The 25,998-nt window shown below is 43.6% G+C and overlaps 1 protein-coding gene across 6 annotated transcripts in view; it reads left to right on the top strand.

Annotated features, from left to right (window-relative positions):
* MAP4K3 (mitogen-activated protein kinase kinase kinase kinase 3) overlaps window positions 1-25,998 on the top strand; it is a 182,024-nt gene that overhangs the window by 83,853 nt on the left and 72,173 nt on the right. For all 6 annotated transcript variants that reach the window (XM_075267539.1, XM_075267537.1, XM_075267538.1 and 3 more), the window contains exons 3-7: window positions 7,363-7,453; window positions 10,621-10,685; window positions 12,682-12,737; window positions 23,619-23,666; window positions 25,947-25,989. In XM_075267539.1, the coding sequence (XP_075123640.1) occupies window positions 7,363-7,453; window positions 10,621-10,685; window positions 12,682-12,737; window positions 23,619-23,666; window positions 25,947-25,989 (303 nt within the window). The remainder of the gene's footprint in view (window positions 1-7,362; window positions 7,454-10,620; window positions 10,686-12,681; window positions 12,738-23,618; window positions 23,667-25,946; window positions 25,990-25,998) is intronic.

Raw genomic sequence — 25,998 nt, 5'->3', positions numbered from 1 at the left:
ATGGCTCATGGACATGTTTACACGTATTCCTTCATCTGTCTCACAATGCATTGGACGCAGGTAGAGGATCAGAATTTGTAATGATATTCACTAAAACCATATTTTTCACAGGAGCAAATATGTTATTATTTTTAGCTACGTGTACGGTAAAAATGGCACATTAAGAAGTAATGGCGTCTAATATTAGTCTTGATATTTATAAATCCTTAAAGGGCATTTACACCTTAAATTAAAATAAAAATTGTTTCTAAATATAACTATATCTGTGAGCTCTTACTTCACATTTTTACCAATTCTTAGTTTTCGTAATATAGTTGTTCTCTAAAATTGCCAAACACGGCATCAAGAAATGTCATCTTCAGATTTTATACAGATTATCACCTACTATTTTATCCATATAGGTGACATCTATAAGGGAGCTGTAAGGGCCCCAGAGGGGTTAAGGCAAGGGTATACAATCTCATCTGACAGTTTTTTAGCCTGTATCACTCCCGACTTTTTGAGGTGGGCGGATCACTTCGAGGACTCCTACCTATCGGAAAATGGGGCCTCCCTGTTTTCAATGTCAGAGAAGTAAAGCCTGTATATGTTTGTATTGCGAACTGCAAGGAAAGCACTGATCTAGCTTAAAGAGGACCTTTCATGATTTGGGGCACAGGCAGTTCTATATACTGCTGGAAAGCTAACAGTGTGCTGTCAACTTTCCCGATCTGTGCCCCGGGTGAAGAACTAGCGATCCCAGTACCGTAGCTCTTCACAGTCAGAAGGGCGTTTCTGACACTCTGTCAGGAACGTCCCTCTGTACAAGCAGCACCAATGGCACTGTACTGTGTGTGTAGGGAGGAACGCCCCCTCCCTCTGCTCACAGTGCTCGTCCATAGACGAGTATTATCAGGAGGGGAGGGGGCGTTCCTCCCTGGTCTCCGAGCAAAGCTATTGGTGCTGCTTGTACAGAAGGACGGTCCTGATAGAGTGTCAGAAACGCCCTTCTGACTGTGAAGAGCTACAGTACTGGGACCGCTAGCTCTTCACACCGGGCACAGATCGGGAAAGCCGACAGTGCACTGAATTCAGCGCACTGTCGGCTTTCCAGCAGTATATAGAACTGCCTGTGCCCCAATCTGATGAAAGGTCCTCTTTAAGGTTAAGGCCCCACGCAACGAATTGCTGCAGCGGCCAAATCTCTGCATTTTCGCAACATAGGGCCCTGGTCTAAACTAGTTTTCCAGGGTTTTCCTCTTGATTGTCTGTGTGTAGGATAGGTCAACAAATCAGATTATGGGAGTCAGATTCCTGGCACCACTGCTGGTCAGGTGTTTGAAGGGGCCATGGAGCTCGGACGAGCACTGCTGTGTTTTCATTTATCCCTGCAACGCATTGTACTCTTAGTAGCTTCTGTGCTGGGTATTGGGACACATCCTTTACTAAACGTACAGCCTGCGTTTGGTATTCTGTTTGGTGGGGTCCCCAAACGGAATATCAAACGCAGATGTGAACCAGGCCTAAGACTGGTTATCCTGCGCCGGTCTTAATAATTCTGGAAAATTAGCCACCAATGCTCAACCATATTGAGAGGCGGCAGAACCGTACACACCGAGGTCCCATGTGTCATAATTGACATATACACGAGTCAGGGACTGGCGTAGATTTCTGGTATATCTAAAAATCCAGATCTCGCTCTGCCTACATTTCTCAAAAGCGGCGAGCCACAACAAGTGGAACATTTTTTTAGGCTTAGTAACTCCAGTTCATTCATCCCATTGGAGTTTTTGCTGCTTCTTGATGCAGATTTAGTTGCGTTTTTGTCAGCCAAAGGCAAGAGTAGCTTTAAAGCAATGTGAAAAATAAAGAAATTGTTGGTGCGCTTTTGTTAAAGAAAGAAAAACCCCATAATGACCACCAAAATAACCTGAAAGTGATAAAAGTATTAAAAAATGTCTCGTTTCATTAGTCTGTTTTCCCAATGGTTCTGTTGAGCTATTGTTATTAGGTGATTTTAGTTATTGATACTTTTGTCAATTTTCGGGTTGACTTCTCCTTCCTTCTCAAGCCAACACAACAAAAACTCAATGGAGGAAGATAACTGTTGTAGATGTGGTGCATTTGATATCTGCACCACTTTGTTTTTCTGCATCCCACTCACCTCTTTTTAAGAAAGTGGGTGGAGTCAAGGTAATCTGGAGATGCCTTGGGGAGAAAATGTCTTATAACCGGAGTGAGTTATTCCTGAAATCTGTGCAAGTGCGTGGAGTAGATTTCTGTTCCATAAGACCTCCCATGGTGCAGCAGGACTAGAAGTACCGTATATACTCGAGTATAAGCCGACCCGAATATAAGCCGACCCCCCTAATTTTACCACAAAAAACTGGGAAAACTTATTGACTCGAGTATAAGCCTAGGGGGGAAATGCAGCAGCTACTGGAAAATTTCAAAAATTAAAATGGTCGGAGTTTTGGGGTGCAGTAGTTGCTGGGGAAGGGGAGGGGGTGTTTTGGTTGTCTGTCTGCCCCTTCCCTGAGCTTGAGGACTGGGTTTTTATTTCCCCCCACTTGGAATTCAGTCTGGCTGAATATAGGGTATCTGCAGTGCTTCTATTAACCCCTTCCTGACGGAACAGGAGCACTGCAGACACCCTATATTCAGTAGACCGGACATTTTCAGACACAGGGATACCTAATGTGTATGTGTTTCACAGTCATTTTCTACTTTTGTATGTATTCTAGGAAAAGGAGTGTTTTAGAACTTTTATGTTTTTAAAATCTTCTCTTTTTTTTTTTTTTTCTTTTGCACTATTTTATGGGAGATTCTATACATTAATATTGTGGCTGGTCATAGACCCCCCCTCCTTAAAAAAAAAAATAATTTTTTTTTTTTTTTTTTTTATTGCTGACTCGAGTATAAGCCGAGGGGGGCTTTTTCAGCACAAAAACTGGGCTGAAAAATTCGGCTTATACTCGAGTATATACGGTACTTGGCCACATTCTTTCAAAAATAGCGCCTCCCCAGTCTATGGATTGTGTCTGGTATTGCAGCTGAGCTTCATTGATATGAATGGAACCGAGCTACAATGTCACAGACAACCTGTAGATAATATGGGGCTAATCCTGGACACCTTTAATTCAGTGATGCCATAAAAAGAGTAAAAAATGAACAAAAACAGTCGTGTAAAAAATGAAAGGGATGTTGATTCCAATTCTTACATAATTTCTGTCTGACGCACCATACCTCCTACAGATGTATTACTAAACTACAAATGCCGGGGCTCACCAGACAAGAAAGCCTGCCCTCCCATCAGACATGTTCACAATGTGTTTTGACAATAAGGTAAAATAAAAGCATGTGCTTGTCAGTTCCATCCAGAGAGGAGCCGTGAAGTCATCTCTGAGCAGGAGTCGGGAATAGATAACATATTCTTCGGCATATGCTGGGGTTCTTTTCAGGAATGAGTCTGGCTTCTTGAAGTGAGCCATCCCAATATTCAGTGACTGAGTTCATTGTGCTGTAGGCCTTTGTCTTACGTCTTGTCTGATGCTAGAAACTTTTTCTGCATACTTTACAAAGTTACTAGGTTGGTTTAAGAGCATATGGTTGTTTTTTGGGGATAATGGACATCTGTTATTTCTGGCAGCCCCTTTGAAGTTTATTGTGCTGCTTTGTGCCTCTTTGACTATCGCTCCCATCAGACTCGGGAGCAAAACTCTCCCGTTCTCGTAATAGGTGGTGGTCCCAGCAGTGGAAGCTGAGCAACAGAGATGGTTCCCAAACACTATACAGTGTATGGAGCCAGAGTGTGACTGGGGTGCTTGGGGCCCAGCAATAAATATTCTAGGGGAGCGCCATACATCTGTATGCAAATATTATCATCCTAAAATGTGACCAACATAAATTTATTTTGCAATAGTATCTTGTTACCTAGCCCTTACCTCCAAATGTTTTTGCCCTAGGGCTCTTGCATTGAGCTAGAGCCCTCTTAGCCAGGCATGTCAAACTCAGGGTACCCCGAGGGCCACATGAGTAACGAGGTTGTTGCGAGGGCTGCACACAGCAGCTAATGGCTAGGGCCTATGAGGGGACTGATCACTAATACCATGCATCGCAAAAATCCAGCATTTCTATTGCAGGCTACATAGAGTAGCCTACAATAGAAAGTATAGAATGACAGACTGGAGCCTCACAAGGCTCCCGGCTGCCATAAAAATGCACGCAGGCCCTGAATCTTGCTCCGGGTGCCTGCGATTGCCGGTAAAATGGCACCTCAGTTAAAGCTGGCAGACACCATTATTGTGTTGGAGTGCTGGGGAAGGGGGGCTTCTGGATGTCTGGCCCTTCCTTGGGCCTGAGGACTGTTTTTTCCCACCCACTTGCAATTCTTGCACTTGGGGGTTAATAGGAGCTCTACAGACTGTAATACTCCAATTAACCCCCAAGTGAAAGAATTACAAGGTGGGTGGGAAAAAAAAACAGTCCTCAAGCCCAAGGAACGGCCAGACAGACATCAAAAAGCCCCCCCCCCTCCAGCACCCCAACCCTTCCCCAGCACTCCAACCCCCCCATCATCATAAATCTAGTATTTATCCCCTATCTGTAGGATAGGGGTTAAATACTTGAAAAATCACAATTTCTTCTGCAGAGGCTTACCTGCTTCTGCTTTTCAGCCTGCGCAGCAGTCTTGTGAGACCGCGTAGGACGCAGGCACAAGTCGGGTGCAGGCCTGATTACGTGGCCACGTCACCTGGCGTGTGGGGAGGAGGGGGCGGAGTGGAGGGAGGAGGGGGTGGAGCAGGCAGAGAGCAGGCAGGGAGACCTGCTCTCTGCGAAGGGTGAGGGGCGGCCGCTGGAGCAAGGCCGCCCCAATCTACCGCTCACTTTCCTTGTACATCTGCGGCCCGCACAAAAGTCTCAAACTTTGTCTCTAAAGTTTAGAGACAAAGTTTGAGACTTTTGTGCGGGCCGCAGATATGCCTGTAAAGGGCCGCATGTTTGACATGCCTGCTCTTAGCTGTGTAAGCCAGGGATATGTATTCAGACAGCAGAACATAAAGGTATTGGGACCCCAGCAGTGTGATTGAGAAGATCGGCCCAGGGATGAAGGGTACTGGTTGTCCTTACTCTGCACCTAGATGTCTTCTCATATGTGTGTGTGTCTACTGTATATAAAAATAAACTGGATAGTTTGTTAACAATCCACAGCATGATATAGTGACCAATAGGCTGGTTGAACTATGGGACTTCGCCATGACATGTTGAGCTGGGCGCCCTCTAGGGAATTCACCTGTACACCCCTGACGAGCTGAAGCCTATATGGAGCTACTTCCAGCACTGTCAGCCAGCCCCCATTCAGTTAGATATGCATGATCTATCCTTTGAGTAAATAATTCATTATAGAAAAAGAATAATTGTGAAACACACTAAAAATTAACTTTTAATAATAGTCTTTAAAAGTCAATCACAAATTTAATTATTAAAAAAAAAAGGCTCCAAAAAGGTCTAAAAAAACCTAACCAGACATGGTGAGGACAAAAAAGGTGTGCCACTATGTCCATGTCGAATTGTTCCCCAGAGCAAATACAGTGCCCAGGTATGTGATGAAGATGGATCCACTGCTTAGTAGCAGACAGTGACCACCCTATGTCCAGTCCATTAAATGTGTAAAGTCTCACCATACAGTTCAGCTTGTAACCACCACTCCACACACATATAACACACCAAAAACTGGCTAATGGGTCAGTAAAAGACTGTACCCAAAGAGCGCTAACTGGAGAGCTTATGTTATGTTCTGCCAAATAATCTAGCTAGATAACACACACAGTGTCATGGCCTCATACATATTGCATCCTGACGCGTTTCTCCAAAGAGAATAGTCTCAGCTCATCAGAGGCATCGATAAAAAGGCAAATAAATGGACAGACAAACAAATAGCCCTATAAAGTAAGAGCCCAAACTATTATAACAAGCATACCATATATACTCGAGTATAAGCAGACTTTTTCAGCACATTTTTCATGCTGGGAAAGCTCTCCTCGGCTTATACACGAGTCAGGGTCCACAGAGCACAGAAAACTGGAAGGAGGAGGTCCTTTAGTGCTACTGCTCTGTGATTGGCTTGTCATGAGGTCACGTGACTGTGATGTCATCAAAGGTCCTGTAGCCACTGGTATGTAACATCTGCAGATAAGGTTGAGTCTTAATCCTAGTAGCTCCGCCCACACCAGAGTCCGATTACATGGTCATGACGTCATCAGAGCTCCTTTAGCACACTAGGATTTAGCATCTACCCTGCAGATGAGTGGCCAGGATTCATTGTGTCTTATGGAAGATGTCTGTTGTATGGAGGAGAGGAAGCTACAGTAATGTGACACACACAGGGACCTTCCTTTAGTTACTCTGCCTATTAATGTCAGGCATTTGGGGTTATTAATTTTCAGTAACTCCATGTACCTCACATTAATAACAGTTAACCCCATCATGTCTCTCATATTAACCCCTGTGTGCCCCATATAAGGGTTACTAATATGTGAGACACATGAGGGTACTAATGAAGGACCTAATTATAAAGATACCTAATTATTACCTCCATATGTCCCACATATCAGTAACTCTTATGTGAGGCACACAGGGGGTTAATGTGAGGGACATGATGGGGTTAACTGCTATTGCTATGAGGCTCATGGAGTTACTAAGCTGCAATGCACATGACCAGACTTTTTATCTGCAATGGTGGATTTCCCCCCCCCCTCGGCTTATACTCGAGTCAATAAGTTTTCCCAGTTTTTTGTGGTAAAATTAGGGGTCTCAGCTTATATTCGGATTGGCTTATACTCGAGTATATACGGTAGGTATGCGCCACCCTGTCCATGAATGCTCAGCCTTGGTTTCCTAGTTGATATGAGAATGATCCTCTGCTACAGTAGGCCACCATTGCTGCTACCATTGAGAAGTACCTGGGTGTTATCAGGGAGTCAGGTTTGGCTGCAGCTATATATTGTGAATGGCATCACAGTCCATGTCTGTTCACTCTGCAGACTGCGGGCAGCTTGTTGTTTTACACTTTGGCAGAGGTGCGATTATTTGTACATTTTTCCTTTGCTTCGTACAGAGTACCAAATCATCTTTCTGTCTTTATGTGATGAAAACACTTTTTGTAATGGATCACACAATGAGAATAATATTCTGCACATACAGAACAAATAACCTTTTTATTAATATAGAGTATATATTATCTCTCCCCTTAGGGTTTGGAACCAAAAAAGTAATTTATTCCTTAGACTTCTCTTGTTCATGTATACTTGTCATTGTATAGGATTTGTGTTTAGTGTATATGGAGTATATTACTACGTTCACTGATGTGTTCAACCTTTCTAGGAGAAGACTTTGCGGTGGTGCAGCAGGAGATCATCATGATGAAGGACTGCAAACATACCAACATCGTGGCGTACTTCGGCAGCTATCTGAGGTTGAGTATTTCCTACAGCAGTTCTTGAAATTGATGTGTCATGAATAGATTTGTTAAATCTTTTCCACGTATAATTCATAGGTTGAACTAAGACTACGGTCACACTAGTGTCTGGTGACCATTCAGGCACTCCGTCCCTCATGCCGCTTAAAATATGTACAGAAAAAAGTCCTACAAGCAGGGTAACCGTTTTTGAAGCGAATAGGGTTTCAGTTTTTTCAGGTCCCCAAGCAGACCCGAAGAACGTGAACCTGAAAGCTGATGTAAACCTAGCGTAACAGCAAGCATTGTACACATGCACTAGGTGTTGGTAAAGTTCCTGGACTGTATACCAAACATATCCATGGGACCCCATTCATTTAAAGGGATTCTATCATTAAAATCAAATTTTTTCTCGTAGGAATAGTCTTAAGAAAGGCTATTCTTCTCCTACCTTTAGATGTCTTCTCCGCGCTGCTGTTCAGTAAAATTCCTGGTTTTCTTCAGTATGCAAATTAGTTCTCTCGCAGCACTAGGGGCGGTCCCCAGCGATCAAACAGCACTGGGGGCGTCCCCAATGCCACAAGAGAAATCTCCAGCACTGCCTCTATCTTCTTCAGGAACAGCCTCACCCTGCATCATCTTCTGTCCTGGGTTTCAATCTTCTAGGCTTGCGCAGTCACAAGAAAGTGGCCGCTTACACCAGCTTACTGTGTAAGCAGCCACAAGAAAATGGCCGCTTACACAGCTCACTGTGTAATCGGCCATTTTCTTGTGGCTGACGGGCATGCGCAGTCGGCTGTGCTCGAGGCCCGATGGCAGAGCTGACTGCGAATGCCTAGAAGATTGAAACCCTGGACGGAAGAAGACGCAGAGAGAGGCCGTTCCTGAAGAAGATGGAGGCGGCGCTGGAGATTTCTCTTGCAGCATTGGGGACGCCCCCAGTGCTGTTTGAGCGCTGGGGACAGCCTCCAGTGCTGCGAGAGAACGAAAACCGGGATTGATAGCGAATGGCGGTGTGGAGACGACATCTAAAGGTAGGAGAAGAATAGCCTTTCCTACATGTGATTGAGAAAAATGTGATTTTAATGATAGAATCCCTTTAAAGGAGGCCAAAGAGTATCAGGCTGGTGGAATTAGCTACCCGTGAAATTGGGAGTGAAGGGAGAGAGCAGAATGACGGGGACCAATTCTGATTCCAGTCATGTGACCTGCGGTTGGAACCAGCTGAGTACCCCTAGGTACAGTATCAAAAACTCCAGAGTAGGTAAGTAAAATAAGTTTCCCTGAATTTCGTGGTGTTTGGTTAGCTTTAGCTATTGCTGTCACGTATTGTAGAAATATGGTGCTTTCCGTGTGCCATGAGTTACATACTCGAATTAAGATCTGCCTTTGTGCGTCTCTTCCTAGCTGGATCCGACATAAAATATTTCACATTTCATATATCACAACAAATTTGTTTCCAGATGGTGTAACAGAATCCAAACAGATATGCAAAACGCTGTCGCTTTTTTCGCCATTTGTAGCGACCTGCAAAGTGAACGCTGGAGGCAAACTAGCCTGGCTATAATATCAGCAGTAGAAATGATTTCTCTTCCTGTAGCATGCTGGGTAAACAGTCTGGAAATAGCAGCCATTGTAAAGACGGCATCAAAAGCTCCGTGCACTGACACATCTGCATCAGTGATCTCATCCATTTCAGTCTAGTTTTGCTCTTTTTAAGCCTGAAAGGGTTGACGTCTTTTGAATATGACATTTATGAGCGTTTTCAGCTTTATCAGCTTTTACAAAAACATTTATTGATGTTCAGTTTGCTTCCAATACATGAAAAATCAGAGTGGAAAGGTCAGCAAAATGGTTGATGCAAACTGCTTTTTGAGGTATTGTAGCGCTTTCACCTCGGATTCTGAAAAAGCAGCACTTTCTGAAGTGAAATGAACTGTCCTAAAGGGGAGAGAACAGGTGGCTCATAGTAGTCTAGCAATGTCGTGCTTTCTCGGAGACAATGGTAGTCCACACAGGATTGACTTTTTTGAAATACAGTATACACTTTTCAAAAGTGACCACTAGGAGGCGCTTAGGAGCACAAAAGCTCCCTCTACTGGCAGAGGCTTGTCAGGTGCTCGGTTGCCACCTTCAAGCTCCTAAAAGTACTAGCCCGTGTTCACATAATGTTAGTGATGTATATGTAGTGTGCACGCTGGAATAAACTCCTGGTTTACATGCTAAGCATAGTCACAGGGCTCTGTTCCAGTAACGAACATGGGAGAGGGGACTGGGCAACTCATAGTCAGGTACTGGCTGATAACATGACCAACCCAGAGACCTAATGGTGAAGTATTGCCTGGAGAATCCCTTTAAAGGGGTTGTCCCATCACAAGGATCCTATCTATACTGCTTGTTAATGTGGATGTAAGACTTTTCCTAAATACGCTGCTTCAGCAAAACTGCTTTGTTTGTCCACTATATTACTTTATTCAATTCATTGTTGACACAGCCCTTGACTTATCTGCTCAAAAGTCAAGTGATGTATCTGCTGCTCTCAGGGGGGAGGGAGGAGGGGCTAAGTGCACGGGAGCCAGCCTGTGTTTCTAGCTATTCCTGTGTCTTTGTCCTGTGACCTAGCTTCCTGCTATCAGATAATGAAAGGGGGAATGAGTGCTGCTTTCTTATATAGAACAGTCTAAATCCTAGTGGGCTAAAGGACCTGGTCCCTTTGCTCACTAGGATTTAGCCGACTCTATATAGATTCTATATTATAGAACAAGCTAAATCCAAGTGTTGTAGGACCTTTGATGACATCACAGGTCCTTCAGTCGTCCCATAGGATCACGCTATGTGGTGGGCGGAGCTACACAGTAATTTGGGGGTGGGGCTAAACTGGAGGTAGTCGGACAGTATGGCTTTGCTTATGAAACCCCGCCCACCAATGACGCAAGAAACCAGGAAGAAAGAAGATTTTACAGCAGCGAAGACTGGTGAGTATGCGACGTGGGAATACCCCTTTAAGGAACAATATGTCCAAAAATGTTCTTGTTGAAATGTATTTCTGGTATTTCTCTTCTATCTGGCAGCATTGGAACTGAAATGTAAATCTGCCAGTGACTTCTGTTCCCACAAATGTAGTTTGTTACGATTTTATATTTTATTTATTTATATTCAGCACGTCATGTTTTTTTATTTTTTAGGCGCGATAAGCTTTGGATATGCATGGAATTTTGTGGCGGAGGTTCCTTACAAGATATCTATCATGGTAAGAAATCTTTGACTATGTGAATAATTAACATGTTCACCAGATAGAAGTGACACAGCATTCACATGCAGTTAAGGCTAAGTTAAAATTTCCATGAATGCAGTACTAGCTAACCTAACCCTGATAGGATAATTTTCTTCTGTGATCTTTCCATAACACTGAGGCAGTACACTCGCTGTCCCAGGGTTGTATTTGACTCAGACTTCTCCTTCACCCCACATATCACTTGCACGCTCTTGTCACCTGCACTTCCCTCAAAAACATCTCCAGAATCTGCCGCCTTTTTTTCTCAATTTCGTAACATCAAACCCCTCATTGTCGCTCTGATTCACTCTCGCCTTGACTCTTGCAATTCTTGACGTATCCTTAACAGAATATAATATAAAATGATCACACTCGCCAACAAATCCCTCCATGCGCAACACCTCCCAACATCTCTTCCCTCAATGTTAATTGTTTCTCACTTACAATGTCTTTCCTTATCCTTCCGTCATCTTCCTCAGTAAGTCACATGATCATATCATGACCTGCTATTTTCTAGCATGGATTGCTGTTCAAACAGAAGGTCTCTCTCTGCTTGCACTAGAAAGTTTTGAGAGCTGCCTTGTCACCTCAGATTTATCAAAGTCCCGTCTTCTGTTTTTCTGCACTTTTTCTACTTCTGTGAACATACCACCCTACTATACCTCGGCCTCTCTCACAATCTGCTTCACTTAGTCCCCTGCTCTCACACATTGCTCATAGTTAGGATGCCATGCCGCCATTACCTTCCCCAATGTTAGCTGCAGCAGTTTTTGCACGTTTCAATAGCCATGGAGACTTCATTGTAAGGTCCTGGAAAGTACATAATAATAGTAATAATATTATAACCTCTGAGGTGTTTTGCAGAAACAGGACGTAGACATGGGCGCGTGTGCTAGACATGGGCGCGTGTGCTAGACATGGGCGCGTGTGCTAGACATGGGCGCGTGTGCTAGACATGGGCGCGTGTGCTAGACATGGGCGCGGGTGCTAGACATGGGCGCGGGTGCTAGACATGGGCGCGGGTGCTAGACATGGGCGCGTGTGCTAGACATGGGCGCGTGTGCTAGACATGGGCGCAGGTACTAGACATGGGCGCGTGTGCTAGACATGGGCGCGTGTGCTAGACATGGGCGCGTGTGCTAGACATGGGCGCGTGTGCTAGACATGGGCGCGTGTGCTAGACATGGGCGCGTGTGCTAGACATGGGCGCGTGTGCTAGACATGGGCGCGTGTGCTAGACATGGGTACGAGTGCTAGACATGGGCGCGTGTGCTAGACATGGGCGCGTGTGCTAGACATGGGCGCGGGTGCTAGACATGGGCGCGGGTGCTAGACATGGGCGCGGGTGCTAGACATGGGCGCGGGTGCTAGACATGGGTGCGTGTGCTAGACATGGGTGCGGGTACTAGACATGGGCGCGGGTGCTAGACATGGCTGCGTGTGCTAGACATGGGTACGAGTACTAGACATGGGTGCGTGTGCTAGACATGAGTACGGGTACTAGACATGGGTGCAGGTACTAGATATGGATGACCGCATCAGCAGTAGCAGATTTTGAATCATATTACATGAAAATAATATTCCATCTCTTTCCTTTATTATAGAAGTCCAAGAATCTGTAGTTTGCATGTCAAGCCTTATATTCCCTATAAGTACATGTATGAGCAGGACATGCTATAACAGAATGACATTTTTCTCTTGCATACGTCTTGGTGTCTGTTATGGCTGATCAGCTGTGTATTCACCCCGTACCATTTCTGATTCTGAATATATTTCCATAGTATCTCTCTCTTTGACTTGTATGACGGAATATATTCTGTGGTGTTTTTGGGAACACAATACAAGCCCATTTTCTGCATTTTCTGCATGGTATGACTACCACTATTGGGCTACTTTGCGGCTCTTGCGCCATACTCACCGTACATTACTGGATTAATAGAAGGTAAATGTTGTTTTTTTTCTTCCTCCACAGTAACCGGGCCGCTCTCAGAACAACAGATCGCATATGTTTCCCGGGAAACGCTGCAGGTACTTGAGCTGTCACTTGTGTGATGGGTTATGTGAGTCAGAAGTAACCTTGGCGGTTTTGCTGTCCTAAGAATTCAATCCTGCAAGTACACAGTGTTTAACAGCAATGTTCTAAAGGCAAATTGCATCCTGTCATTGTGCGGGGAGGCAGCGTAACCTTCCATAACATCCCACTGCTAACCTCTTGTACTGTGCACTTTGTCGATTTACTTTATAATGGTTACCAAGGACACGCGGTGAAAGCTGCAGGATCTTTATTTTAGATCTTAGCACTTAGAATTTGTGTGACGGACTATCGCTGCATAAGCTTTAAATACTTAGTTTCTTCTTGTAAGTAACAGTAAGTTGCCTGAAATGTGGCACGCTTTTCGTGGAAAGGAAGGATGGTGGTGGGGGGGTGCCAGGGATTAAACAACGTTATAGTATAAAGAGGTTCTCTCAGAATTGGCCAATAATTAAAAACGTTAGAAAAATGATGATTACTTGCTCTGATGCCTGGCCGTATCCTCCTAGTAAGATGCAGGTGCTGCTTGGCCTCCAGGTGTATGATTGGGGGAAAAAAAGATATGGCTGCCACTGCTCATCTATATGTAAGACCTATCCTAGGCGGAGGACAGGGAGTTGTATGGTTAGTTTCTGTTTGAGCTACGTATCATTCTGGGGGTTTCGAGGTACTGGTCGTGGCTGCACGAATACTAGAAGATGGTGGAGGCAGCACAGCCTTTCTTCTCAGCTGCGCCGCCATTTTCTTATATTAGTGCAGTCATGGTCACTGCCTAACAAGTCCTGTCCAGCTGGTACAGAACAAAAGCAATGTTAAGCCACACCAACTCTGCCCTCGACTTTGCCCCCTCCAGCAACAGGGAGCCCATTTAATATTGGTTTTACACAGCAGCAGCCATGTTATTCATCACAATCATATACATAGAGGCAAAATGAACTCCTGTATCTTACTAACAGGTAAGTATGTGTCGGGGTAGGTACCCTGACATTTTTTTTTTAATTTTTTTTGCCCAATTCCAGTAAATTCCCTTTAATGGGTACCTGAATTTTCATTGAAAGTAGGAATATGTGCAGGGTCTGCTGGGCAGTCTGTTCTCTGGCTTTATAAATCCTCACACGTGCTGTCTTATCAGTTTTTCTACTTCTAGTAGCTCCATTATGACTGCAGAATTTATTACATTTCTCTCTGAGGCAGGGGACATGTACAATACAGAACAGCACCCCCCTCCTCCTTCACATCCTATATGAGTACCAATAACGGTTATAACTGACGCTAGGTTCACACCAGCGTTCGACAGTCTGTTCTCAGGTTTCCATCTTCTGCATGCAGAAGACAGAAACCTGTCATGCCGAGTCCAGCCGTGTGCTGCAGTGAGCATTTTATGCTCTCCGCGGTGAAACCGTTTTTTTTAAAAAATCGGACACAGAGTACTGCATGTCCGACTCTGTGTTCGGTTAAAAATAATAAACGGTTTCGCGGCGGAGAGCATAAAACGCTCACCGGCACACACGGCCGGACACCTTGCAAACACATTCAAATGAATGGGTATGAAAGAGTCCTGCAGCTTTGTGTCTCCTGCTCTGTTTTGTGCAGGAAACGGAAACCTGCAAAACGGACTCCCGGGCGCAGATGTGAATGAGCCCTGAGACATGTTACATGTGCCGTGCCTGTGAGTGGAGATCTCAGCAGTTAGGCCGCCCCCAATCTAAAGCTCATCTTCTTAAATAAAAGCCATTCATTTTAAAATCCTGAATAACCCTGTTAACATCCTTTATCCTGAAACATGACAGGAAAAAGTCACCCTAAGGGCTAGTTCACACGGGGCATCGGACTGCATATTTTGGTCCTGATTTTGATACAGGAGGCCGCTTCAGAATAGGGACAAAATGCACCTGCCGCGACTTGTCGCGGCTGTCCGCCTCGTAGTAGGCCCAAATGAATGGGCCTAGTCTGAAGGGTGCTGTCGCGAGGTGGACGCCGGGGCTGAATCAGCCGCAGAATCTGCCTGAAGAAAGGGCAGCTCGCTTCTTTTTTCCGTGAGGCAGATATCGCTCAAGGAAAAAAGGAAGCTAGCTGTCTACATAGATCTCTATTGTGAGGGGGCAGATTCTGAGGTGGATTCGATGTCAAAATCTGCCCCCTCTCGCCCCTGTGAACCAGCCCTTAAGGCTTTAATCCATGTGATGCTGATGTTTGTTATAATTTGGCCAGCACCCCTTGCCAGTACTGACTAATGCTGGTTTTCACAATAACCTTCATCTCACTTGAGCCCGTCCACTAAAAAGATCGGTTGCCTGCAGACTCCATAGACTATAATGGGGTCCCCTGGGTGTCTGTGGAGTTTCTGTTGGTTGTGTACTGAAATCAGCAGAGAGAATAGCCTTCCGTGCAGGAGTTTTCTCTCCAACGATTTTAGACAGAAGCTGCGGCAATGTCTCCTATGGAAGCTCCAGTGCAGATGTGAAACAGCAGAGCTACAATGATGGGCCCCAAGTAATATCCACTTCAGCACACATCGAATTACATCACAAGTCTGATGTGGTGTGAAACATTTTTTCTCTGCATCCTGAGACAGTTGCTTATGATATTTTAGGGGTATTTAACTAAATGTTACATTTTATGATTTATGCATCAGTGCTTTACTAGCCTAAGAATGGCGCCACATGATGTACCGAATACAGGCGTAGCCGCTTGCCATTCCTGGTCCATCAGTGCTTCAGTTTCTTAGTAAGTGAGACTACGATTAATTTTTGCTGTATGTCTATACTGGCCGCGCCGTAACGGCAAAACCGTGTGGCCAGTAATGACCTACAGCCGACATGAATTGGCGTATCGCTTAATATGACGAGGAACTGGACGCGGTATAGCTTTATTTAGTACCTCGTGTGGCACCAGCCATAGTCAGGGAATTCTCTGTTTGAGGTGTTATGTTATAATCGTATGACAGTTTTCAGCCACTCCATGTATTCCATGTCAGTATACTGTATGACTTCTTGGAATAAACGTCTTCAGCCTATGTTACATTTGTGTCACTCACATGCTTTGTCCATGCAGCTGCATCCTGATATTCATATCTTTGTCTCCATGTGCGCACTGGCAGGCGGTCCTAGCATTCACAACAATGACAATGCAGCATCCTGAATGCCCGGGCGCCGTGGCTCGCACCACACCCACGCATAGCCCTATGTCAACATTAACACTTCACGGCTATGTTAGCTTAACAATAGTAAGCTTGTAGCGAAGTCAAACCACTTTCAGCTTTAGAATTGTTTGCCTGTTATTATGTTATTATGTTTCGCCATGAAAGAAGAGCGGCTTATGCAAACAATACAATAAGCATCATGGGTTGTAAACCACATTCAGAGAGAAAGTTACATGCAAAATTCAAATGCCATAGGGTTAAAGAAATAATCTATAATAATAAGTATTACACAAAAAGAGCAATCTAACCTGTGCGGTGCTATCAGCAAATTTCACCAAAGATTTCTCCTGTGAAGAAGGCTTTTCTTCCTTCACATCGGAGAAAGCCATCGGTATTTATTTTCTTTTAAAATTCTTTTTATTGGATTTTTTTATGCATAACCTGAATTCGCAGTTAAAGTCGAGCTTTAAGAAAAAAGTTTCCATTCAACAACTAATAACACTTGCAAAACACGAATGTAGGTCTGACATTCTTACTTATTTTGTCTACCTATGCTCTTTTTATGTTTTTCGTAGATATATATCTATATGTATGTGTGTGTGTGTGTATATATAATTTATTTTTTTGCATCAGTAGGCCCCTCACGCCACAGTCAATTTTAGTTTTTGCATTTCTTTTTCTACCTTCTAAAAGGTATGACTTTTTTGTTTTTCCATATAAGGGCTTGGTTTTTGCAGGGCAAAATTTACCATTTAATTCAATGTACTGGGAAGGTGGAGAAAAAATCTGAATAGAGAGTGTTTTATATATTTATAGCTTGGGCATTTTTGGACACAGTGATATCTAGGCGTCTGCTTGTTACAACTGTAGAGATGTCTTGGTCATATTTGACCCAAGCATTTGAAGAGTTAAATCAGATCAGAGCAGAGACCGGTCTGCTATGGTGCCCACTTAGCACTTGTTTACATGTACAGGAAAGGGATAAAGCCTAATGTAAAAGTATGTAAAAATACATGTGAAATATATGCATATGTGCCATACATTATTTTTTTTTATATATGTAGATTGTGAGCCCCATATAGCCCCCATATAGGGCTCACAATGTACATTTTTCCCTATCAGTAAGTCTTTGGAATATGGGAGGAAATCCACGCAAACACGGGGAGAACATACAAACTCCTTGCAGATGTTTTGTCCTTGGCAGGATTCAAACCCAGGACTCCAGCGCTGCAAGGCTGCAGTGCTAGCCACTAAGCCACCATGTTGCCCCTATGTTCCATACATTTTGTTCTATAGTGCACAGATTATATTCACATTAGTCCCTGTTCCCAATATGGTTTCCCATACCCATGTCCATCAGGTTTAGTGAAGGAGAGGGTTTGGCTGAAGGGATCCAAAGGGAACTACAGTAAATAAGTAAACTTCAGGCGTTCAGAATTCGCGTTTCTGTTCTGCACATACTGAAAACAGTTTCTTATAGGAAACTGGATTACTTACAAACGCAAAATGCACAATAAGATCTCAGCAGTTCTACTTTGCCTTGTATTACTATTGAAGTGAGAAATATAGAAATAAATATTCTATATGTGTCTTAGCAGACCACAGTTCTGTGCCTGGACGTAAGACAACTGGCTGGAGCTGCGGCCATTGCTCTGTCTGCAATAGGAATAATAGATAAACTGACCCATTTTACATATGCTCTGCCCCTTGGTCTCCATTCCCTGATGGAGCACATCAGCAAGAGATTAACCCCTGAGTTCTACAGGACCGGTACAGAAAATGCTGCAAACTGTCAAACAATTGGTGCAAATATATGTTGTGTTCCTTTTTATAAAATGTCTTTGCTGTTTGAGTGGAAACTACTATAAATAAACAAACAGAAAACCCTCAACTACACTATATAATATACACTCACATACATTGCCAATAGAGATGAGCGAGTACTGTTCGGATCAGCCAATCCGAACAGCACGCACGCATTGAAATGAATGGAAGCACCTGGTACTTCCGCTTTGACGCCGGCCGGCCGCCTAACCCCCCGCATGCCGGCTACGTCCATTCATTTCAATGCGTGTGTGCTGTTCGGATCGGCTGATCCGAACAGTACTCGCTCATCTCTAATTGCCAAGTTTCCATTTTCTTCTACCAACCTGCACTTGCTTTTCTCTGCTTGTTACGCTGGGTTCACACCAGCGTTCGGCACTCCATATTAGGTTTCCGTTTTCTGCCGGCAGAAGATGGAAACCTGTCATGCAGAGTCCGGCCGTGAGCACTGGTGAGCGTTTTATTCTCTCCGCGGCAAAACCGTTTTTTTTTAAACCGGACACAAAGTACTGCATGTCCGACTCTGTGTCCGGTTAAAAAAAACGGTTTCACCCGGAGAGCACAAAACGCTCACCGGCGCTCACGGCCAGAGACTTTTCAAACCCATTCAAATGAATGGGTTTGAAAGATGACGGCAGGTTTCCGTCTCCTGCCCTGTTTTGTGCAGGAAACGGAAACCTGCAGAATGGAGACCGGGCGCAGATGTGAACGAGCCCTAAGATGCATATGCAGTAAAGCCTGTTAGTGCTAGGTAAGCATGTCGCGTTTCTCTGAGACTCCTTTATGTTTGGTTTGCACCTCATGACTTAATCAATACGTCTCAGCAGGTTCCTTGACACTCCTAGGGTAGATTTTATACTTCCACCTATGTGTATTGTGCAGCAGAGCTGTCATTACAATCATAAAAATCCCACTTTGCGTTTCTGCTTCCTCATGCTTGTGTTAATAGAAGGGAAACAGATTGTTTTACAGCTCCTGGAAAGGCTGACGTGCCATATTCCCTCTACAGTGTAAACTATTTGCCCAAGCATTTTCATGGCTGGACAGTTGCTTTGTGCTTTGATTTTCAGTTTGCTCCAAAGCCTTTTGACAGTAAAGCTACATTCAGATGAATGAGGTGCAAAACGTCCATTTTTCACGGACATCTTGTACCCGATGAGCAGCCATTTTAATGTATCCCTCTTACATTTGACAGGCCATGAAAATAATTGAAAAAATCAGAAAATAAAAAAATCAAAATACGACTAAGGAACTAAGTTCCAAAATGCGTCAGCTGGGACGCCTTTCTTCCTTTTTTATGGGAGTCACTGTTGCCATTTTGATTTTTTTTGTACTTTTTAAATTTGACAAACAAATAAACATGGAATTTTAAGAAGTGGATGGCTGCTGGATTTCCTTCTACAATTTTCCTTGCATCAAAATAATGGTCATGTGACTTTACCCGATTCACTTAAATTGAATTTAATACTGCTATTTGATGTCCATTAAAATAATGGTTATCACACTGCCATTGTTCACCGTCATGTTAATATAGCTTATGGCTACATACACATGACCGTATGTTTTGTCAGTTTGCTGACCCATTCTTTTCTGTGGTCTCCTACACACTGCTCCGTTTTATCATGGGTCCATATGAGGCGCCGTGAGCCTAGGTTCCAAACTCAGGACAGAACCTGTTGTTGCCCATTTTCCAGTCCAGGTTTTTTGGGGATGTCCACCTTCACTGTTGCTCCTATATATTTAAAAATGACTTATTCTCCTATTGTTTGTGCATACAGCTCCTATGCAGATCATTGTGTCTCTAGGGTACCAAACTATAAAGCTTCATGTGTATATCTCCCAAACATACTGGATTTTGTGTGATGTTCTGGGCTTGTCTGAGGCAGTGAGTAGCAATCCCCAAATTCAACCCTATCTGCATCCGCAGGAGTTGAAACCGCTCCCTGCGCCGCCATTCACCTCTCTCACTGCTGCCGACATTATGAATGCAAGCAGGTACAGGAGTGACATTACTACATTACTCCTGCTGCTGAGGGCAGAGTCTGGAATGAAGCCTTAGACAGCTCCAGGGGAATGGGGTAGGGGGAGTATTATTATTATTATTTGCATTACAGTGTGTAAGGGCCACAAGAAAGCATTTTATTGTATTGGGACTCTGGGGGTACATTATACTGTGATGGAGCACTAAAGGGGCTTCATACTGTGTATGGGCACTATGGGGACCTTATATTCTCTTTAAGTCACTAAGGGGGAGTTAAAGGGGTATTCCCATGACGCTTGTTCACTAACCTGCAGGCTGTTGTGCTCTCTTCACTTCCTGCCTTTCTCGGCACATAGGTGGGCGGGGTTTCACTTGCATGGGATTGGTTGTAAATGAATTACCACAGTGTGAAGCTGATGTAGCAGAGCTGGATTTGAGTCAGTTTGCATTACATACAGAGGTAAAGGACTCCCTATCTCAGCCCTTATCAGCCAAATTCAATTAAACCGACTGATAAGAGCTCAGAAATCCCGGAGCTCTCACCTCCCCTATCTGAGAAGCTCCGATACTTAAAAGACACAAACAGCTCAGAGCTGCTCCCAGCCCCTCCCTCTCCCCCTGAGAGCAGGCAGCTACATCACTTGATAAATGAGCAGATAATCCCAAGGGCCATAGAAACGGAGTGTAAACAATGAAGTGAATAATTAAGATAGCGGCCAAACAAAGCAGTTTTGATAAAGCAATGCATTTAGGAAAAGTCTTAAATCCACATAAACTAGCAGTATAGATAGGATCCTTGTGATAGGACAACCCCTTTAAGTTCTGTGTGGGACATTTGCGAAGCTTCATTACTGTGTTTTACACAATGAAGGACATTATTGCTGTATAGGGGCACAAAAACCTAGCAGGGATTGTGCGGAGTCAAAGAAGCATGGATGGGGCTGGTTTACAGACATGGCGTATCGTATGTATGCTTGTTCCTCTTTCTGACCTTTGCATATTGGAAGGTATGTCTGTGTGTTGTCTGACCCTGCCGTCATACACCCTTCCACCTACTAGATGTACAGTATGTTATTAACTATAGGGCTCAAGTACTGGCAGCAGTTCAACACCATGTGGGAAACATGTATTTAGTGCCAGGAACGGGATCTGATCCCATCATGTATAATGTGTAGAGAAAGCATTTCAGGAAGGTTTTATTGATGACACATGACAGGATCTTATCTTAGCTCGCACTCTGAGTGTATTACACTTACAGACATAGCCTAAAGCTGGATATACACTTAAGATGGCTGTGGGCCAAACACAGTCTGTTCTCTAAATATCCATGCATGCTCAGCTCAGTGAGTGCTGCAGGTGTCCTAAATAGGGAGAGGGGAGAAAGCAGTTGTCAGATGGGTCTGGTTGTGGCTTCTCTTTTTCTAGTACATGTACTGTTCAGCCAACCCAATCATGCAAGTGTATGGGAGAATCTCCCAAAATAGTTGGCGGCTTAATTCCCCAAGAGGAAAAGTTTTGGACAGTTAAAATCCACTTGCCCTATCCTTATTTCCCTTACATGTGCCATCTGGGGGAGATTTGGATGACCCCTGTATATATTAGATGGTCGACTGAATGGTGCGTTCAGTCGATCTACACCTAATGTGCATGACCTGCTTTGGTTTGTCCGGGTAAAAGTTAAAGGGGCACACATCTGTTGTATGGAGCGTTTTATTCATTTACAATATTGTTTTTATTGATTTGATGTAACTGAAATAATAAGGAACCTAACGGTGCCTGGACTGGTATATTGATGACGTATTTTTAGGAGGTGTCATTGATATGTGATCAGTGGGGTCCAAGGGGATTCCCACTGGTCAGCTATTTGAAGTGGCTTCACAAGTGCCATGGCCTCTTACCTGTGCTGATAACATCACGTTCATCAGTCACATGGTACAACAGCAGCTTAAAGGGGTATTCCCATAACTCTTGTTCTGCAGCCTGCAGGCTCTGTGCTCTCTTCACTTCCTGGATTTCTCAGCACATTGGTGGGTGGGGTTTGACTTGCTCTGCTATGTTTGCAGTCAGTAATGAGGGATTGGTTGTAAATGCATTACCACAGTATAAAGCTGATGTGGAAACTGAAGTAGCAGAGCTGGATTTGAGTCAGCTTGCATTACATACAGAGGTAACGGACTCCCTATCTCAGCCCTTATCAGCCAAATTCAATTAAACCAGCTGATAAGTGGAAAATCTGAAGATAGACAGCACAGTAATCCCAGAGCTCTCACCTCCCCCATCTGAGGAGCTCCGTTGCTTGTCAGACATACACAGCTCAGAGCTGCTCCCAGCACTCAGCCCCTCCCTCCCCCCTGAGAGCAGGCAGCTATGTTACTTGGGAAGTGAGCAGATAAGCCCAGTGGCCATAGAAACGCAGTGTCAACAATGAAGTGAATAAATTAAGATAGCGGCCAAACAAAGCAGTTTTGATAAAGCAATGCATTTAGGAAATGTCTTAAATCCACATAAACTAGCAGTATAGATAGGATGCTTTTCATGGGACACCCCCTTTAATCCTATTTAGTTGAATGGTCTGAGCTTTAATATCTGACACAGCCCCTACCATATGCAGAGCTTCGTGCTTGGTATTCAGTGAAGAAGCTTATCTTACCTAAGCACTGTGGCTTCTTCAACCACTTGGTTCGCTGGAGTCCTGTTCTTGGTATTGGACCCCACTGATGACATATCCAAAGTATAAGTCTTGGAAAACGCTTTTAAAATTTTTACTCAATCAATCTCCTAAATATGGAAATGTTTCACTTACAAAGGGCCAATCCTAAGGACTAGTAGCTACAATGTAACTTGTATTATATGAAGCCTCCACAGGGGTCTTATTTTGTCGTCCTGATGAAGCTCGATCTGTCCAAATCAGATGTATTCTAGGCCGGGATGTAAGAGCACTTTTGGCAAGCTGAGTTCACTTTATTTATTTATTTTTTTCTTTGAAGCTCAATCTGACAAAACATGTTTTTAATCACCTTGTTACACTGTCAATATCACACCGCAATTTTATATCGACTAGCTGATAAAAGTCACATTTTAGCGACGAGCCTTTCAGATCCTCATTGTTTTCATTTCTATAATTAAAACTCGAAGCAACTTTGCATATAGTCGTAATTAAAAATGTATCGTTTTGCGTCTACAGCTCCTGTATCTCCATGGTAACAGACTTCAGGCAAATCTTCGGTAGTCTGATCTGGAGCCATTTTACCGTCAATCTGCCCTTTGTTTATTACTAACCTGGCAAATGTGTGATAGAAAGACGTAGGGGAGGGATGGATAGGGATGTATAGCTGCGGGATTAGGCTACACGGGTTACTATGGAGACAGATCAGTTGAGTTTTTTTTTTGTTTTAGACCCAAAACAATATTTGTAATCTGAAAAAGACGATTGATCAAGTTAGATGCATTGGAAATATATATATATATATATATATATATATATATATATATATATATATATATATATATATATATATATATATATATATATAATTATTATTTTTTTTTTTTTTAAATTGCAAAGTGGGATTTTCCTTTTTTTAAAAAAAAAAAAAAAAAAAAAAAAAATACAAAAATGCTGCTTAGAAAATGTCGTATCCAGTATTTTCTGTCTCTGGAAGCACCTATTACACAATGTTATAATTTCGTACACATCTGCTTGTGACTCTTGACAAGCCGCCATCCTGAGCCGGTGCTCGCAGCCGAGCGTGACTAATGAAATCTCTGCTGTTTTCAGCATTACCCCGTATACCCTCACTTGAAATATTGATATAAGGTTTTATGCAGCAGAGGATGATTTTTGTCCTTTATCCACGATAAATTTTGTCTATTCATCACGTTACGATTATGCATTCATTTTTCTTTTTTTTTTTTTTTTTTTTTTTTTAGGGGTTGTATTATCTACATAATAAAGGAAAAATGCACAGGGACATAAAGGTAAGAATTATGGGGGTCTTCAACAAATTTCACCACTCCAGACTCGTACTTGTATTCTTCATGAAATAGCAATTGTAGAGCATTCTCATTCAGAACTTAAAGGGATTCTACCATTAAACTACCTTTTTTTCTAATTACCACGTTGGAATAGCCTTAAGAAAGGCTATTCGTCTCCTACCTTTAGACGTGGTCTCCGCCGCGCCGTTCCGTAGAAATACCGGTTTTAACCGGTATGCAAATGAGCTCTCCGCAGCAATGAGGGCGGGCCCTAGCGCTGAAACACCGATGAGCGCGTCCCCATTGCTGCCCAGAGCTCTTTCCTGCGCCGCCTCCTTCTTCTGCAGCAACTCCGCCTCTTCTGGCTTCTCTTGTAGTTCAATACAGGAGCATAGGGAGGCTACCCAAAAATGGTCGCCGGCTGGCGGCCATTTTTGGGTAGCCGCTCTTGCAGTTCAATACAGGAGCCGGCCGGCGGCCATTTTGGGGTGGCCTCTCTATGCTCCTGTATCGAACTACAAGAGCAAAAGAAGCCAGAAGAGGCGGAGTTGCTGCAGAAGAAGGAGGCGGCGCAGGAAAGAGCTCTCGGGCAGCAATGGGGACGCGCTCATCGGCCTTTCAGCGCTGGGGCCCGCCCTCATTGTTGCGGGGAGCTCATTTGCATGCCGGTTAAAACCGGTATTTCTGCGGAACGGCGCAGCGGGGACCACGTCTAAAGGTAGGAGACGAATAGCCTTTCTTAAGGCTATTCCGACGTGGTAATTAGAAAAAATAGAAAAAAAGGTAGTTTAATGGTAGAATCCCTTTAACAGTGTCATGTTGTGTGCTGCGTTCTTTTATTCCTCTGACAAAGTTATAGAGAAATGGCGAATGTAGAAAAAGTGCTTTAGAGTTATTAAGTATTGGGGGAAGCGTTTAGGCAGACAGAGATGGTGACATGTATTGGGGGAATACACGTGTTCAGGCAAGCAGACATGATCAGATGTATTGGGGGATACAAGTGTTTAGGCAGACAGAGATGGGGACATGTATTGGGGGGAATACAAGTGTTTAGGCAATCAGATATGGTGAAATGTTTTGGGGGAATACAAGTATTTAGGCAAACAGATAAGGGGACATGTTTTGGGGGAATGGTGACGTACTCTTTTAAAGGGGTTTCTTGGGTCTTTTAAATTGATCTATGAGTGTCCGATACCTCCACAGGGTCTGATCTGTGGATCAGCCGGTTACAGCAGCTTTCCCTAAGCGCCTCTTTCATTTTATATTCTGTGTGACATTACGTCAGTTGGGTCATATGGCCCAATCACAGTTCAGTCCCATTCAAATGGTCTGAGCTGCGATCCCAAGCACATCCGTTACACAAATGAGTACATGAGTGCTGCAACCTCTTCAAACAGCTGATCGGCTGGGGTCTCTAGTGTCAAACCTCACGATCTTTCATTGATGACATGCACATCATCAACTATAAAGCCTGAAAAACTCCTTTTAATTCAGAGAAACGTTTTGTATGCAGCTGTGCCCTCCCGCCCCTTTCCCGACTTTTATGGAAAGAACCGTTTTCTGCTAAGTGAACCTATTGGTTGTATTGTCGGATGTGGCTTATTGCTTTGTCTCACAATGCTGAACACTAGGGGCTTATATCTTAGGGATGGTTGGATGAATTTGGAGAAGCAGATCTCCCGAATGCACAGGGTGACAGGTGATTTATATGACCGGGCTTCTTAGACCCGCTGACAGGTCTTCTTTAATAGTTACAAATACATAAATAGAAGCATTAATATATTTAATATGCTGTGACTGGTCTGCTAAGCCACTGCGGCATTTCTGATCCTTTTTCCATTTGACAGGTTTTTAATCTTTGTTATTTTTCCAAATAATTATTTCCTTTTCATGAGGCAAAGTAAATATTGTGTTCGTGGAGAAAGATCCAGGGGGGGCTGCGCTGCCAGTCATCCTGACATTTTCATACGTAATGTTCTCTCCACCACATTTTTGCTTGTACAGGGGATGATGACAGTGCAGCCAAGCAGAAGGAACGAAAAAGAAGGATATTGGTTTTTGGATTGGATTAGAAGTGAAAGAATAAGGCCACGAATCTTGTAGCTTTTGCATGTAGCTATATGATTAATAGGTGTGAACAGACACGTTATAATGTCAGTGTAACTGGACTCATTTTCCCTGAAGTAAGATGGATCTGTGCTCTTCTGTGTGTTAGGAAACCTTTTTTTTTAAGATTAAGATCTTTTCTGACTTGACTATTCACACCGCTTTCTTTCATTTTAGGGAGCAAATATTCTTCTGACAGATAACGGTCATGTAAAGCTAGGTAAGTGGC

This window comes from Leptodactylus fuscus, chromosome 3, assembly GCF_031893055.1.
Source record: "Leptodactylus fuscus isolate aLepFus1 chromosome 3, aLepFus1.hap2, whole genome shotgun sequence".
Taxonomy (NCBI): domain Eukaryota; kingdom Metazoa; phylum Chordata; class Amphibia; order Anura; family Leptodactylidae; genus Leptodactylus; species Leptodactylus fuscus.
The sequence above is the reverse complement of the archived record's forward strand: the minus strand, read 5'-3'. Positions and strand labels throughout refer to the sequence as shown.